This window comes from Panicum virgatum, chromosome 9N, assembly GCF_016808335.1.
Source record: "Panicum virgatum strain AP13 chromosome 9N, P.virgatum_v5, whole genome shotgun sequence".
NCBI classification, from domain to species: domain Eukaryota; kingdom Viridiplantae; phylum Streptophyta; class Magnoliopsida; order Poales; family Poaceae; genus Panicum; species Panicum virgatum.
This window is the reverse complement of record NC_053153.1, coordinates 61856358-61868693: the sequence shown is the minus strand read 5'-3', so window position 1 is coordinate 61868693 and position 12336 is coordinate 61856358. Positions and strand designations below refer to the sequence as shown.

The 12336-nt window shown below is 46.3% G+C and overlaps 2 protein-coding genes and 1 pseudogene across 2 annotated transcripts; 2 read left to right on the top strand and 1 right to left on the bottom strand.

Moving 5' to 3' along the window:
• Positions 1-62: 62 nt before the first annotated feature.
• Positions 63-1889, bottom strand: LOC120689785 (galactose mutarotase-like). The gene is made up of 3 exons (XM_039972182.1): positions 1429-1889; positions 1265-1314; positions 63-1125 (listed from the first exon to the last, which is right to left on the bottom strand). The coding sequence occupies exons 1-3, from the start codon at positions 1838-1840 to the stop codon at positions 271-273; spliced, it is 1317 nt and encodes a 438-aa protein (XP_039828116.1). The 5' UTR covers positions 1841-1889; the 3' UTR covers positions 63-270.
• Positions 1890-2000: 111 nt separating this feature from the next.
• Positions 2001-8460, top strand: LOC120689780 (annotated as a pseudogene).
• A 2446-nt stretch (positions 8461-10906) lies between these two features.
• On the top strand, positions 10907-12336 carry LOC120689781 (homoserine kinase-like). The gene has a single exon (XM_039972179.1). It carries the CDS (start codon positions 10965-10967, stop codon positions 12117-12119), a length of 1155 nt encoding a protein of 384 aa, XP_039828113.1. The 5' UTR covers positions 10907-10964; the 3' UTR covers positions 12120-12336.

Here is a 12336-nt window from a genome sequence, read left to right as displayed (position 1 = left end):
AAATAGAGAGAGCGACCATAGTTTCATTGGGGGCAACTTTGTTGAAAATGGCTAGATTTTGAAACCGGTGAAATTTCGTCCAAAAACGTATATTGAAGTTTCAAAGAAGTTTGAAACTTGGTACATCATAGTTCATCCAAAGATGTACATCTAGTTTCATCCCCACGGAAATCAACTCCGACAAATTCTGGACAATTCTAAGCTAAGCTAAGCAGAGGACCAAGTTTGACGAACTCCTTATTACTCTCATCGCATCCTAGCAGGCTAGCTCTATTTTTGGAGCGAGAACTTGTAGAGCATGTAGTGCTTGTAGAGCTGGCCCGGGCGGTACACCTCGCGGGGGAAGCCCGGCTCGTGCACGGCGTCCGGGTAGTCCTGCGTCTCGAGGCACATCCCGCCGTGCTTGGCGTAGACGGCGCCGCCCTTGCCCTGGTCGCCCTTGAGGAAGTTGCCGGTGTAGAACTGCAGCCCGGGCTGGTCCGCCCACAGCTCCATCACGCGGCCGGACTCCGGCTCGCTGACCACCGCCACCTTGCGCACCCCCTGCCCGTCCGCCGCGCCGTCGAGCACGAAGTTGATGTCGTAGCCGCCCGCCACCTCGGCGATGCGCGCGCCGGGCGCCGCGGGGGCCCGGAAGTCGAAGGGCGTCCCGGCGACGGGCGCGACGGCGCCCGTCGGGATGAGGTCGCCGCCGACGGGCGTCACCGCGGACGCGAAGATCTGGACGGCGTGGCCGAGGACGGTGCCGTTGCCGTGGCCGCGGAGGTTCCAGTACGTGTGCTGCGCCAGGTTCACGGGGGTGGCCTTGTCGAGCGGCCGGGCGTACATGGTGACGCTGTAGGAGTAGTCGCCGTCGATCTTGTAGGTGACGAGCACGTCCAGGGCGCCCGGGAACCCCTGCTCGCCGTCGTAGCTGCGGTACGACAAGGTGATGTGCGGGAACTCGCCGGTGACGCGCTCGCGGACGGACCAGAACACCTGGCCGAACCCACGGTGGCCGCCGTGGAGCGTGTTGTTGCCGTCGTTCCGGAACGTGTGGTAGGGGCGGTCCCGGATGGTGAATCGCCCGCCGGCGATGCGGTTCGCCACGCGGCCCACCAGCGCGCCAAAGTAGGTCGTGTCGTTCTTGTTTTTTTTTTCATTTTCAAATCAAACACACCAGCATTAATTTAACAAACAATTTCCTTTCAACTCGCGACAGCAGAAACCCAAAGGTGATTGATTGATTGATAAACATGCGTGGAGCTCGGCTAATCTCACTCACCACGTAAGATCCGATGTCCTTGTAGCCAAGAACGACGTCGCCGATGTGCCCTGCGGGCGCAAACAGACCCAAGATCAACTCGATCGCCTCGCGGGAGCATGGATGGATCAAACCGAAATTGGCGAGGAAGGAGGAAGGATCGAGCAGCGCAAGCGCTCACTCACCGTTCTTGTCGGGGATCCTGACGGCGAGGATGGTGGCGCCCCAGTTGGTGACGACCATGGAGAACTCGCCCCGCCGCAGCTCGTAGAACCCCAGGGACTCCTTCCCCTGCTTCCTCGCCTCCGCGCCGCCATTCCCGACCGCCAGCAAGACGATGGCGATGCGCAGCAGCAGGGCGCCCTTGCCTCCCGCCATTCTCGATCGAGCGATCCAACCGCTTCCTATCCAACTCGCACTACACAGGCTCGTCTGCAGCTGGATGCTCTCGCTGTGAGAATCGAATTGAGATGCGGCTTCGTATTTATAGAGGACGATCTCTCGGAGCCACGGTGATCGAGGAGTGGGATGATGACTGCCCGAGTCAGCAGGATCTATCTGGTGATCTCCCGTTTCTTCCCTCGTTCGTTGCTGCATCAGGCAACGGGCGCCGTAATCCCCTGCAGGTTATTCTAACCGCCGCAATTTGACCAGTCAAACAAACTGTCAAAGCCCCGCCTCTCCCCTTAACGGGTCCGATTCCGTACGACGTGCCCCTGTCTAACCGGACCCGTTAATACACACAATGGCAGTAGCGGATAGTAGCAGCGGCCGCGAGCACAGATTCCTCTTACCGGGCGCGGCTAGGGCTCCGCACCATGGCGGCGGCCGAGGCCGAGACGGCGGCGGCGCTGCAGGAGGAGCTCAACGCGCTGCGGATGCGCGTGCAGGTGGAACCCTAGCCGCAGTCGTGGCCTGTGCTTGCTTTCTTCGCCTAATTGCTTTGATGGATTGGGTGATATTTATCTTTTCTTCCTCAAATGCTGGGTTGGATGAGGCTAGGAGCTAGAGAGGGAGAACCAGAGGCTGGTCAAGGTTGCTTCGAGCTGTACCTGCGGATTCAAGGTATGCAGACACAATGGGCTAGAGCAGTAGCTGTTCCTTCCATAGTTCGCTGGCTGGAAAATGAAAGCTTTGTAGTTCTATTGTTTTCTTGTTTTAATTGAAAGGTAGGATCATAAGAAATCTCTGAGGAAATATGGCGACTGCGGCACTATCTATAACGATTCAGTTAGCTGCCGAGGGTGAAATTGCTGCAATGACTTCATCTGAGCTTAGTGATAGCCTTGCCTCCAGGCTTTGGCAATAAGGGCGTTCTTTTTAAGGTTGATTTCTGTCTATAAAATGTTACAACATGTTAATCTTTGTTATAGCATTCCATGTCTGCGGTGACATGAATTACAGCGAGACTTGAGAAACTTGTAGTGGTTATCTGCCACCAGATACATGCTAAAAGGAAGGTCCAGTTTTTATGATTATATTGGACTAGTGTGCCTTAAGTTACCCATGACCATGGTTATCTGAAAACTAATTTCGACATATCTTGATGGCAATCCTCAACACCATATGCATACTCATATAAATTTGTGGAATATCATGCACACAAGATTCAAACAATACTTTAGGACAATTCATTTGCATACGTAGGATTTAAATTATCTTGATGTTGGTACTATTTGCATACAATTTGGTGTATTGCATCCTTGAACTCCTATCGTGTACCATGAGGTTCTTGCTGTTGATGCTTTTGCCTAACTTTGTTCTTCTACAGGACGATAGTGTTGGGTCTGTTGCAGTTGTCAGTTCATGTTTATATGTAAGTAACCCAGAAGCACATCACGATGCGAAATTCCATCAAAGTAGCCCTTTGGAAAAAGATTTGAGCACTCCGTTTGATCAGACAGTAATATCTACAGAAAATGAAATACAGGTGCATATTTTCAAACAAATTCTTATGTGATCTAATTCGTTTTTTTTACCGAGAGCGATTCTAATTAATATATTTACTTTTGACCACAGTGCAACAGAAATGTGGAAGGGAATGGTTTGCCTGACGATTCAAACAAACGAACCAAAAGAAGAGGTGCTACTGAAGATACAGCAACTATACCTATTTTAGCCTTTTAGGATGATTTTTATTGTGACAAGTGATGTTTCCTTTCATTTTCACAAATGTCCAGTATGCCCACATTGTGGTTTGTCTTTTAGGATTCCTTTCACTTGACTATTTGGAAACACTAACTACATTACAATTATTCTGTAGATTTCTACTGAATTTTCTGTATAATGCACAGGTTGCCAGGATGGGATTTTAAGTCACTGCTCAAAGCGACTAGTTGCTCTCAAAGTCATGTACTTCGGCCAGAGGTTTGTTATAATCTGAATAAAATATGCATGCTTGATTTAGCTTGCTTATTCATTTTGTTATTCGTAAATTTTTGAGTTGGTAATCATGGCTTTAATAGTTTCTGATGAATCACTATTCCATTAGAATCGCACTACTCTCTGATCGAATGGAGGCAAACTAAATGCTGAATGTCAAGAGCTTTTTCTTCTTAAACTGAGTCTCTTTGTAGATCAAACTTTGCTGTACTATAAAACCATTTTTACTCAGTGTTGTTACTGAACTGCTCAAGTTTGATCTGAAACAAATACAATATACAATATTAAATAAAAGCCAATGTTCCTTCTCTAATTTTGTAATATATTAATCTTCTGTTGGCATCTGCATCTGCACTCTGTTCTTAACTAGTTAACTTGTATTACTTGTGATATGTCTTTTCTCCCACCCTTTCATATAACTTTGCTTGTTCCTGTGCAGATTTTATGGCTTTTCTTCAGAAGGTAACACAGAGCGAACAGTGGAGGTAATTTTCCCGATGGGCTGTTTGCTTTGCTATTTTCAAAGTCATTGAAAGTTTCCTCAAGAAGCTCTATCTTCATGTTTTGTCAGTCTTAGATTTTCAAAGCACTGGAAAGAGCAAAACTTATGGTTGGCAGTAGAAAAGAATCAGGTTACTCGAGGTGTGGGAGAACCGACAAAGGAGTTTCTGCTTCTGGACAGGTAGCAGCAGAATCACAAGAAATCATGTCTATTGAATAAATACTTTGTTGCTTCTGATTATAGGAGTGATTACTGTGTAACTTGGCAAAGCCAGATAAACCTGACTTAGGATGACATCACTTAGTTCTCCCTTCTTTCCGTTACACTCATAGTCTTGGACTTCTGGTCTCCAAAATGCAATTAGATTTTTTAAACTTGCATGAAACATTGTTACGCATCTAGAAGCATCTGTTTTCCTTTCTAAATAATTTAATTACTCAGAGATTTAAAGAATGTCGACTGTATCCACTTTAAGTTGTATCATTTGTTCTTCTTTTTTTTTTGTTTGGTATTGTGTTGAAACTGGAGCAGTGAAGCTACCTGGAACGTGTATGCATGAAAGAGATGTTTTACCCATTTTTCAACATGCAGGTGATTTCCTTGTATCTGCGATCGAACATAAAGGATGTTGGAGGGGACATGCAAGATGAAAGATCTGGTACGCTTCTGTTTTGTATTCCTGTAGTAGTGTAGACAACAAGGAGTGCATGACCTGATTTGTTGTTTAATCGACTTGCTATCCAGGGAAAACATCAATTTTCCCCTATCAAAAGCATTTCATGTATTCCTGTCCTAGTAGATGTCTCAATTGCACCTAAGCTTTTCTTACAGTTGTTCTTTCTAAGTAAGATTTTTTGTCCACAGAAATTGATTATGTGAAGGTATTGAATAGAATTCTTCCACAAGACATACGTGTACTAGGTTGGTGTCCTGTTCCAGCAGATTTTCATGCAAGGTTAGCTCAAATCATATGTTTTTGTTTTATTTTAAATTTTCTTTCTTTTCTTGCAAGAGTAAATAAATGAGCATCTATCTATCAATAAGTGTTGATTGATAGGAGCCAAGGAGGTTATATATTTCCTTCTTGCCTAGCCGGATTGGTTAGGTGGCCTTAGTAGCACTACGCAGGTCCTGGGTTCGACTCCTAGTGGGAGCGAATTTCAGGCTGGGGTTAAAAAAATCCTCTTGCCTGCCGCCACGCCAAAGCACGAAAGGAAGGTCCCCGCCCGCACTCACACGGGTAACGGCGTCCCCGTGTAAGGGTGGAGCAGGGGTTCGGGGGGTTTTCTCAGCCTGCTTGAGAGGTCCTCTCTTATCAATGCTTGGGGGTCCCCCCCAGGCTGAGTTTTTTTTCCGCATTTTTTATGTAACATGAATAGTCCCCCCTCTTTTCTTTGATCTGGTTATTATGCCCAGTAATTATGCATCATCCTGTGATGGTGCTTTGTGATTATTGATCAAAATTTGAGTTTTCTCCCACTGCTATTTTGCAGATTCACCTGTTTGGGCAGGGAATATAAATACTTATTTTGGAAGGGGGACTTGGATATATTGGTACTTACATTACTCTTGATGCCTCTAGTTGCTAGATAAGTACACGCTACTGAGCTATTGACCCCCATTTGCAAGCAGGAAATGCAGAAAGCTGCATACAAATTTGTTGGAGAACATGACTTCAGGAATTTCTGTAAAATGGATGCAGCAAATGTGAGTAACTATAGGCGGCGCATTACAGAATTTACTATTTCTGCATGTGGCAAAAGGTTAAATTTATATTTATTTGAACAATCTTTTCTTTTTGGTTCTTAATATTCTGCAATAAAGGGCGTACCCAGTGCCGTAGGCTTCCCGCACTGTGCGGGGTCTGGGGAAGGGTTGTCTTTAAGCCCCAAGCCTTACCCACACAAATGTGCAGAGGCTGAGGCTCGATCTTAATATTCTGCAATGCCCAGTAAAAATGCTTAATGTCTTCTAGGTCCAACAATGATGAGCTGTGCTCCATGACGATCAAGGGTACCGCTTTTCTGTGGCACCAAGTTCGCTGCATGGTAGCTGTGCTATTTCTAATAGGTCAAGGCCTCGAGTCACCTTCTGTAAGTGAAACTAGCTTTCTTTTGTTGAAGAGTCAATCATTGTATAGAACTATAGATGTTCCCTTAGGTCCATGAACCGTGAATTCTTGACACTTAGGTCCCTATAAGTTATGCTGTTATGTGCAATGGCAGCCACATATTACATATGCAAGTTTGTTGAGCTTGATGTTTGAGTTCTCATGTTCATGGATACGAGGGGAACATTCATGCAAGAACCACGTGTAATGTACACTTGATGAAATCATGTGTGCCTGGTTTTATAAGGATTACTTACCTTTGCTGATTTTTCTTGTTTTACCACAGGTAGCTGATTCACTATTGGACATTACTAAAATTCCTAGGAAACCTCAATATAAAATGGCAGCTGAGCTTCCACTGATTTTGCGATCTTGTCTATTTGATAAGGCTGACTTTATGTGTTCACCAGGTTTGTCTTGTCGGACTTTTGGAGCTAACTTTCAGAAATATTTTTTTTCAAATTTTTTTCTCACGAGGTATTTAACTATCACTGCAAGCAAGATGTATCACTTGGTTGCCTAACTGTATAAAATTTACTTCCTGATCTTGATTTAACTGTGAAAAATGGTAGATCGAGTAGATGATTATTTTCCTTATTCTTCAGACATAATGGATAAACAGAACATAATTATATAGAAAACTTTTGAGCATGGCATTGGGTAAAACTTTTGAGCATGGCATTGGGTATGTATTTTCTGAGAAATGACTTCCCAAATTAGTCCTATTTTGTATAAAGCTAGAGTCTACATTGTATTTGCCTTCACTATCTGTTCACAAAACATTTTTGTCTTTTGCATGGATATTAATTGTGATGCACTATTATTGCACCTCAGATGCAAGTCGGTCTCTGACTCAGCACTTGAATGATGAGTATCATCATTATATGCTCCAAGCTGAAATATTTCACGAGGCATTGTCCTGTTTACCTTTTCCAGGTACATACAATCACATGTTTTCTTAGTTTTATTTGATATCCTATAATGATCTAAAAGGTGGCGGATGCCATTGCAGAATCTAATTTACTGGAAAAACTCCAGAAGAAGAGGAATTATATTCCTCTCCTATCTCGACAAACTGAGCGTACGTTCCTTCCTTTTCTTTTACAGTCTGAAGTCTGCACATGCAAAGCATTCTTCTGTTGTTATGTTTCCCTGTGGGCAAACCAATGCTTTATGTCTGACCATACCAGTCTCTAATCACCTCTTCATTATTCTGGCAAACCATTTTGATTGTTCTCGGACAGAACTTCACAACAAAATCAGTCCATTGTGCACGCATACCTAATTGTTTATTGTCCAATGCAATTCTTAGTTTCAACATTTTCCTCTTTTACTTTCATACATCTGAAATAATGTTTCATCAATTTTCTCATTTCAGCCTCTTACGAGGAGCATATAGCAAAAGTCAAGACAAAGTTGACTGATAATCTTAGCATACCATCTTGAATAGTAACATCTATACTCTGAAGAGAAAGCATGGAACCATAGAAAGATCAGTCCTTATTAGTGCAGATTCTGCCATAACTACAACCTACAGGTATGCTGAGATATTTTTACAATTTATTTCAATTGCAGAACCATACCTCCAATTTCCATAAATCTTAAAGCAGTTGCTTATATGCCCATGCATAGTTTTTCTATAGTTCATGTGCTGCATAATTTACTTGATGCCAGGCATCGCTCCTTAAAGCTGGGTGGGTTCATGAATTTAAAGCAATTTGATGATAGTGAAATGGATCTGTTTCGCATTTGGGGATGGAAAGTAGCTGGGATCAAGACTGAGTGGGTTTAATCATTTAAGATGGTTTTCTACCATTGGTTGCAGTCTAGTTGAGCCATTCGACAATCAACAGCAATTGAAATGTAGAACAGACTGGAGTAGATCGGCCTCCTAGTTTTGGGGACTTGTCAGTGTCGTGTGCTTCATAGAGCTTAAGTGTCTTGTATTCTGAATGTGTGCTAAACTATTGTAAACTAGTATAGAGATGATGTAATGCTATCAGCTTATTCTCGCATGCTGTTGTACCAAGTATCCATTGCAAATGGAGGTATCGAGCCCTGCATGCTTAGGGCAGCTCCAATGTGTGTGCTAAGAAGGTGCAAAGATGAGAGAGAAGAAGGGAAAAGATGTGCAATACATTGGGGAGGTGCTAGCTTAGCATATGTTAGCACTTGTCTTGTTTTTGCTCCTGGTGCCAAGAATAAACAAAGAAAGTTCCTCTCCACTCATTCTCTCTCCACCACTAACATGAAGCATATGGATTAGAAAAGTTGAAGTTAATTTTTTTATTAATATGGGGTCCACCTTAGTTTGGACTAGTAAGCTTTATACATTGGATCTCTCTTTGCTAAGAGCGCATCCTATGACATGGCATGAATAGCACCTTGAGACTAAACGTTGGCATGCCAAGTTTACTTGCACTCGCATCAAAGCGACATTAATTTCTGTAACGACGACTGCGTTTTTGTCAAGGTAGAATCGATTGGTTTCTCATGCGGCCATCCTCCATTGCTTCGAGTGCATCCCACCCCTTGTGGTAATTGTAGATTGCTACAGTGAAATAGCAGGATTTATTCAGCACAGGTCAGTGTCATGTGGCAGTTGTAAATCACTAATGCTACCAGGTGCTCTCTTCTGAGTTTTCTTCTTGCCTCCATGCGCCAACAAGCGAAACATGGGTTGAATTCGTAGAGTCTAAAAATGAGAGTAAAATCACCATTAGCATCCACAATGAGGGCAAGAACGTCAAATTCCCTTTGCCAAAATATTTCTATGATATGTTACCAAATGATCTCTATTATTTAACGCGAGTTTGGATGCATTTCTTTTTCTTTTTAATAATAAGATCGGTGATGGGTTACCACTACCACCTCTTTAAGTCTTATCTGAACAGGGTGTATTTTCGCAGAGAAATGCAGTTTGTTGACATCAGCAGGCAAACACAAAAGACGAAGCCGAGGAGGAGGGGCGAGCAAGACGTCGTAGCAGGAGGGGTCCTGTTTAGATATTAGCCCACAGATAATTTCGAGGGCTAATGTTTAGCCTTCAATTAGTAGGCTAATAGTTAGTTTAAGATGAGCTGTTTGGATATATGAGATAATTGGTGGTTAATCAGCACAGATCCTAATAAATACATCAACTCCCACCCTCTCTCTCCTACTCCGTCCACCCCTCCCTCTTCCTGCTCCGACCACCGCCCCACCCTCTTTCCCTCCCACTCCGGCTGCCGCAACGCCCTCCTCCCAAACGCACGGTTGTGGAGGCGCGCGGCGCTGCGTGGCGCTCACGGCCGGACTAACGCTAATGGGGATTGAGGAGGAGATGGAGGAGGAGAGTCATGGCGGACGGAGATCGACCACAGTGGGGGAGGCGCCGCCGAGGGGCGGATAGGGTGCGGTGGGGATCGGAAGAGGCGGATGGAATGCGGTGGGTCACAAGGGCGGATGGGGTGCATGGAATATTAATAGGCTGGGAGTTTTCTGTGTGGCCCATAAAAAATTATCCCTATTATCATATCTTGGAGGGGCAAAAAATTTGAGTTGGAATAATTGATTTTAATTTAAAATTATTCTAGCTGTTTGGATACAGGAGGGATAATTTAGGATTAAAAAGATGAGAGATAACCATTATCCCTGTGGTATGTCCCCACCCATCGTGACTGTGCTTTCTGGCTGCCAACTTCACCTCTCGTCCGTCCGATCAGGTTCCCCCTCACACCTATAGCTGTCAACGACACGTCACCAGGGTTAAATTTTTCGGTCGAATTTCGCCGAAATTCGGTGTTTTTTTTCGTTTTCGCTAGTTACCGGGAAGAGAAATTTCGGTATTTTTCGTTTTCAAATTTAAAAATTCAAAAATATTTATAAAAAATTCGAAAAAATATGATAAAAAACTAGGTGTTCTTCTGAGCAAATAGGACTAGAACACACTCAAATCTAAAATCATTTGCTAGGCTAAAATTACATTTTAGTTGAAAAACAAGGTTATTTGTAGTCTAATGAGGTAGAATTTATAGTTTTTTAGTATCCGATGCAGCTTGGCATTTCTCCAGACCCCTCCTCGCTCTATACAAATTACATTTTAGGAATTCTCTATACAAATTGAATCAAACAAAAAATTCAAACACTGTCACATGAATTGATAACCAATTCAAATCATGTTTGTCCTGGATTTAAAACAACTTTCAATTGGATCAACTAATGTCCCTAAAAATTTATAGGAATATCCGCCATAACAAGAATAATAAAAGTCCAGTTGAGGCCTAAGAGAGAAAATGAAAGTTGTCACATGAAATGACAAGACTTTTAATTGGTAGTTTTTGAAATAATTAAATAACTTTCAAACCATTGCTCAAATGAAAAAGTTCCTGAAACAAAAGTTGTAGATCTCGAAAAACTGAACAAAGTTGGTATTCAAAAGTTTTTCATATGACCACGGGAACAGTACGAAAATCACAACGGACATCATTTTCCGGTCGAAATCACCGAAATTTCGGTGATTTTCGGTCGGAATTCACCGAAATTTCGTTTTTGAATTTGAATTCTCTTTCCGTTCGGAATTAGCGAAATTCGGCGAAATTTCAGCCGAAATTTCGTTTCCGGCAAACGGCGGGATTCGGAAAAAAAACGAAAAGGTAAACCCTGCACGTCACCACCTAACAAACCCCACCACTAAACCCAAAAACTAGCCATCCCTCTGGTCTCGTCACACCCCACCCCACCAAACAATGGCGGCGGCGGCGGCGGCAGCGGCGACCTCCTCCTTCCCCTCCGCCCGCAGGGAAAGGACCAGGACCAGGTCCTGGGCCTGGTCCGCCCGCCCTTCCCTTGTCTCCCTCCGCTCCGGAGCCCTGCTCAGGGTCCGCGCCGCCGCCGAACCCGCCCCGGCCTTCCACTCCGTGACGGCCTTCGCGCCCGCTACCGTGGCCAACCTCGGCCCGGGCTTCGACTTCCTCGGATGCGCCGTCGCCGACGCCTCCCTCTCCCTCGGCGACACGGTGACGGCCACCCTGGACCCCACCCTGCCCCCCGGCACCGTCTCCATCGCCTCCGTCACCTCCCCGTCCCGCCCCCACCTCGCCGCCCGCCTCTCCAAGGACCCGCTCCGTAACTGCGCGGGCGTGGCCGCCATCGCGGCGCTCCGCGCCCTCGGCGTCCGGTCCCACGCCGTGTCCATCCAGCTGACCAAGGGCCTGCCGCTGGGCTCGGGCCTGGGCTCCTCCGCGGCCTCCGCCGCCGCCGCCGCCAAGGCCGTGGACGCCCTCTTCGGTTCGCGCCTCGGGCGCGACGACCTCGTGTTGGCGGGCCTCGAGTCCGAGAAGGCCGTCAGCGGCTTCCACGCCGACAACATCGCGCCCGCCATCCTGGGCGGCTTCGTCCTGGTGCGTAGCTACGAGCCCTTTCACCTTGTCCCGCTGGCCTCCCCGCCGGGCCTCCGCCTCCACCTGGTCCTGGTGACCCCCGACTTCGAGGCGCCCACGAGCAAGATGCGCGCGGCGCTGCCCAAGGAGGTGGGCGTGCAGCAGCACGTGCGCAACTCGAGCCAGGCGGCGGCGCTGGTGGCGGGCGTGCTGCAGGGGGACGCGGGGCTGATCGGCTCCGCCATGTCGTCGGACGGCATCGTGGAGCCGAGCAGGGCGCCCCTGATACCTGGCATGGTGGCCGTGAAGGCGGCGGCGCTGCAGGCCGGGGCGCTGGGGTGCACCATAAGCGGGGCGGGGCCCACGGCGGTGGCGGTGATCGACGGCGAGGAGAAGGGGGAGGAGGTTGGCGGCAGGATGGTGGACGCCTTCTGGAGCGCAGGCAAGCTCAAGGCAACAGCAACCGTGGCTCAGCTCGATAGGCATGGTGCCAGGGTCATCGCCACAACTGCTCTCGGCTAGCTACCTTGTTGTGCGGCAGGCAGGCAGGCAGCGGCTTAGAAGCCATTTTTTCTTGTTTTGTTTTGCTTGGCTTGATTGCAATAAGAGGAGAGTTAGTGCTGCTATTAGGAACACTACTCATATTGGCGGTTTGTGTTTTGACTACTAATAAGGCCCTGTTTGTTTCAGCTAAACTTTAGACCTGTCACATCAAAGAGAATCTTGCTATTTAGGAGTA

What these genes read in the sequence shown, in the direction of transcription:
- LOC120689781 (XM_039972179.1), top strand. Translation starts at nt 10,965, where the DNA reads ATGGCGGCGGCGGCGGCGGCAGCGGCGACCTCCTCCTTCCCCTCCGCC.
- LOC120689785 (XM_039972182.1), bottom strand. Translation starts at nt 1,840, where the DNA reads ATGCAGCAACGAACGAGGGAAGAAACGGGAGATCACCAGATAGATCCT. An exon ending in CAGGATCCCCGACAAGAACG is followed by an intron (nt 1,315 to 1,428) that starts GTGAGTGAGCGC and finishes TTGCGCCCGCAG; the next exon opens with GGCACATCGGCGACGTCGTT. An exon ending in AGGACATCGGATCTTACGTG is followed by an intron (nt 1,126 to 1,264) that starts GTGAGTGAGATT and finishes AAAAAAAACAAG; the next exon opens with AACGACACGACCTACTTTGG.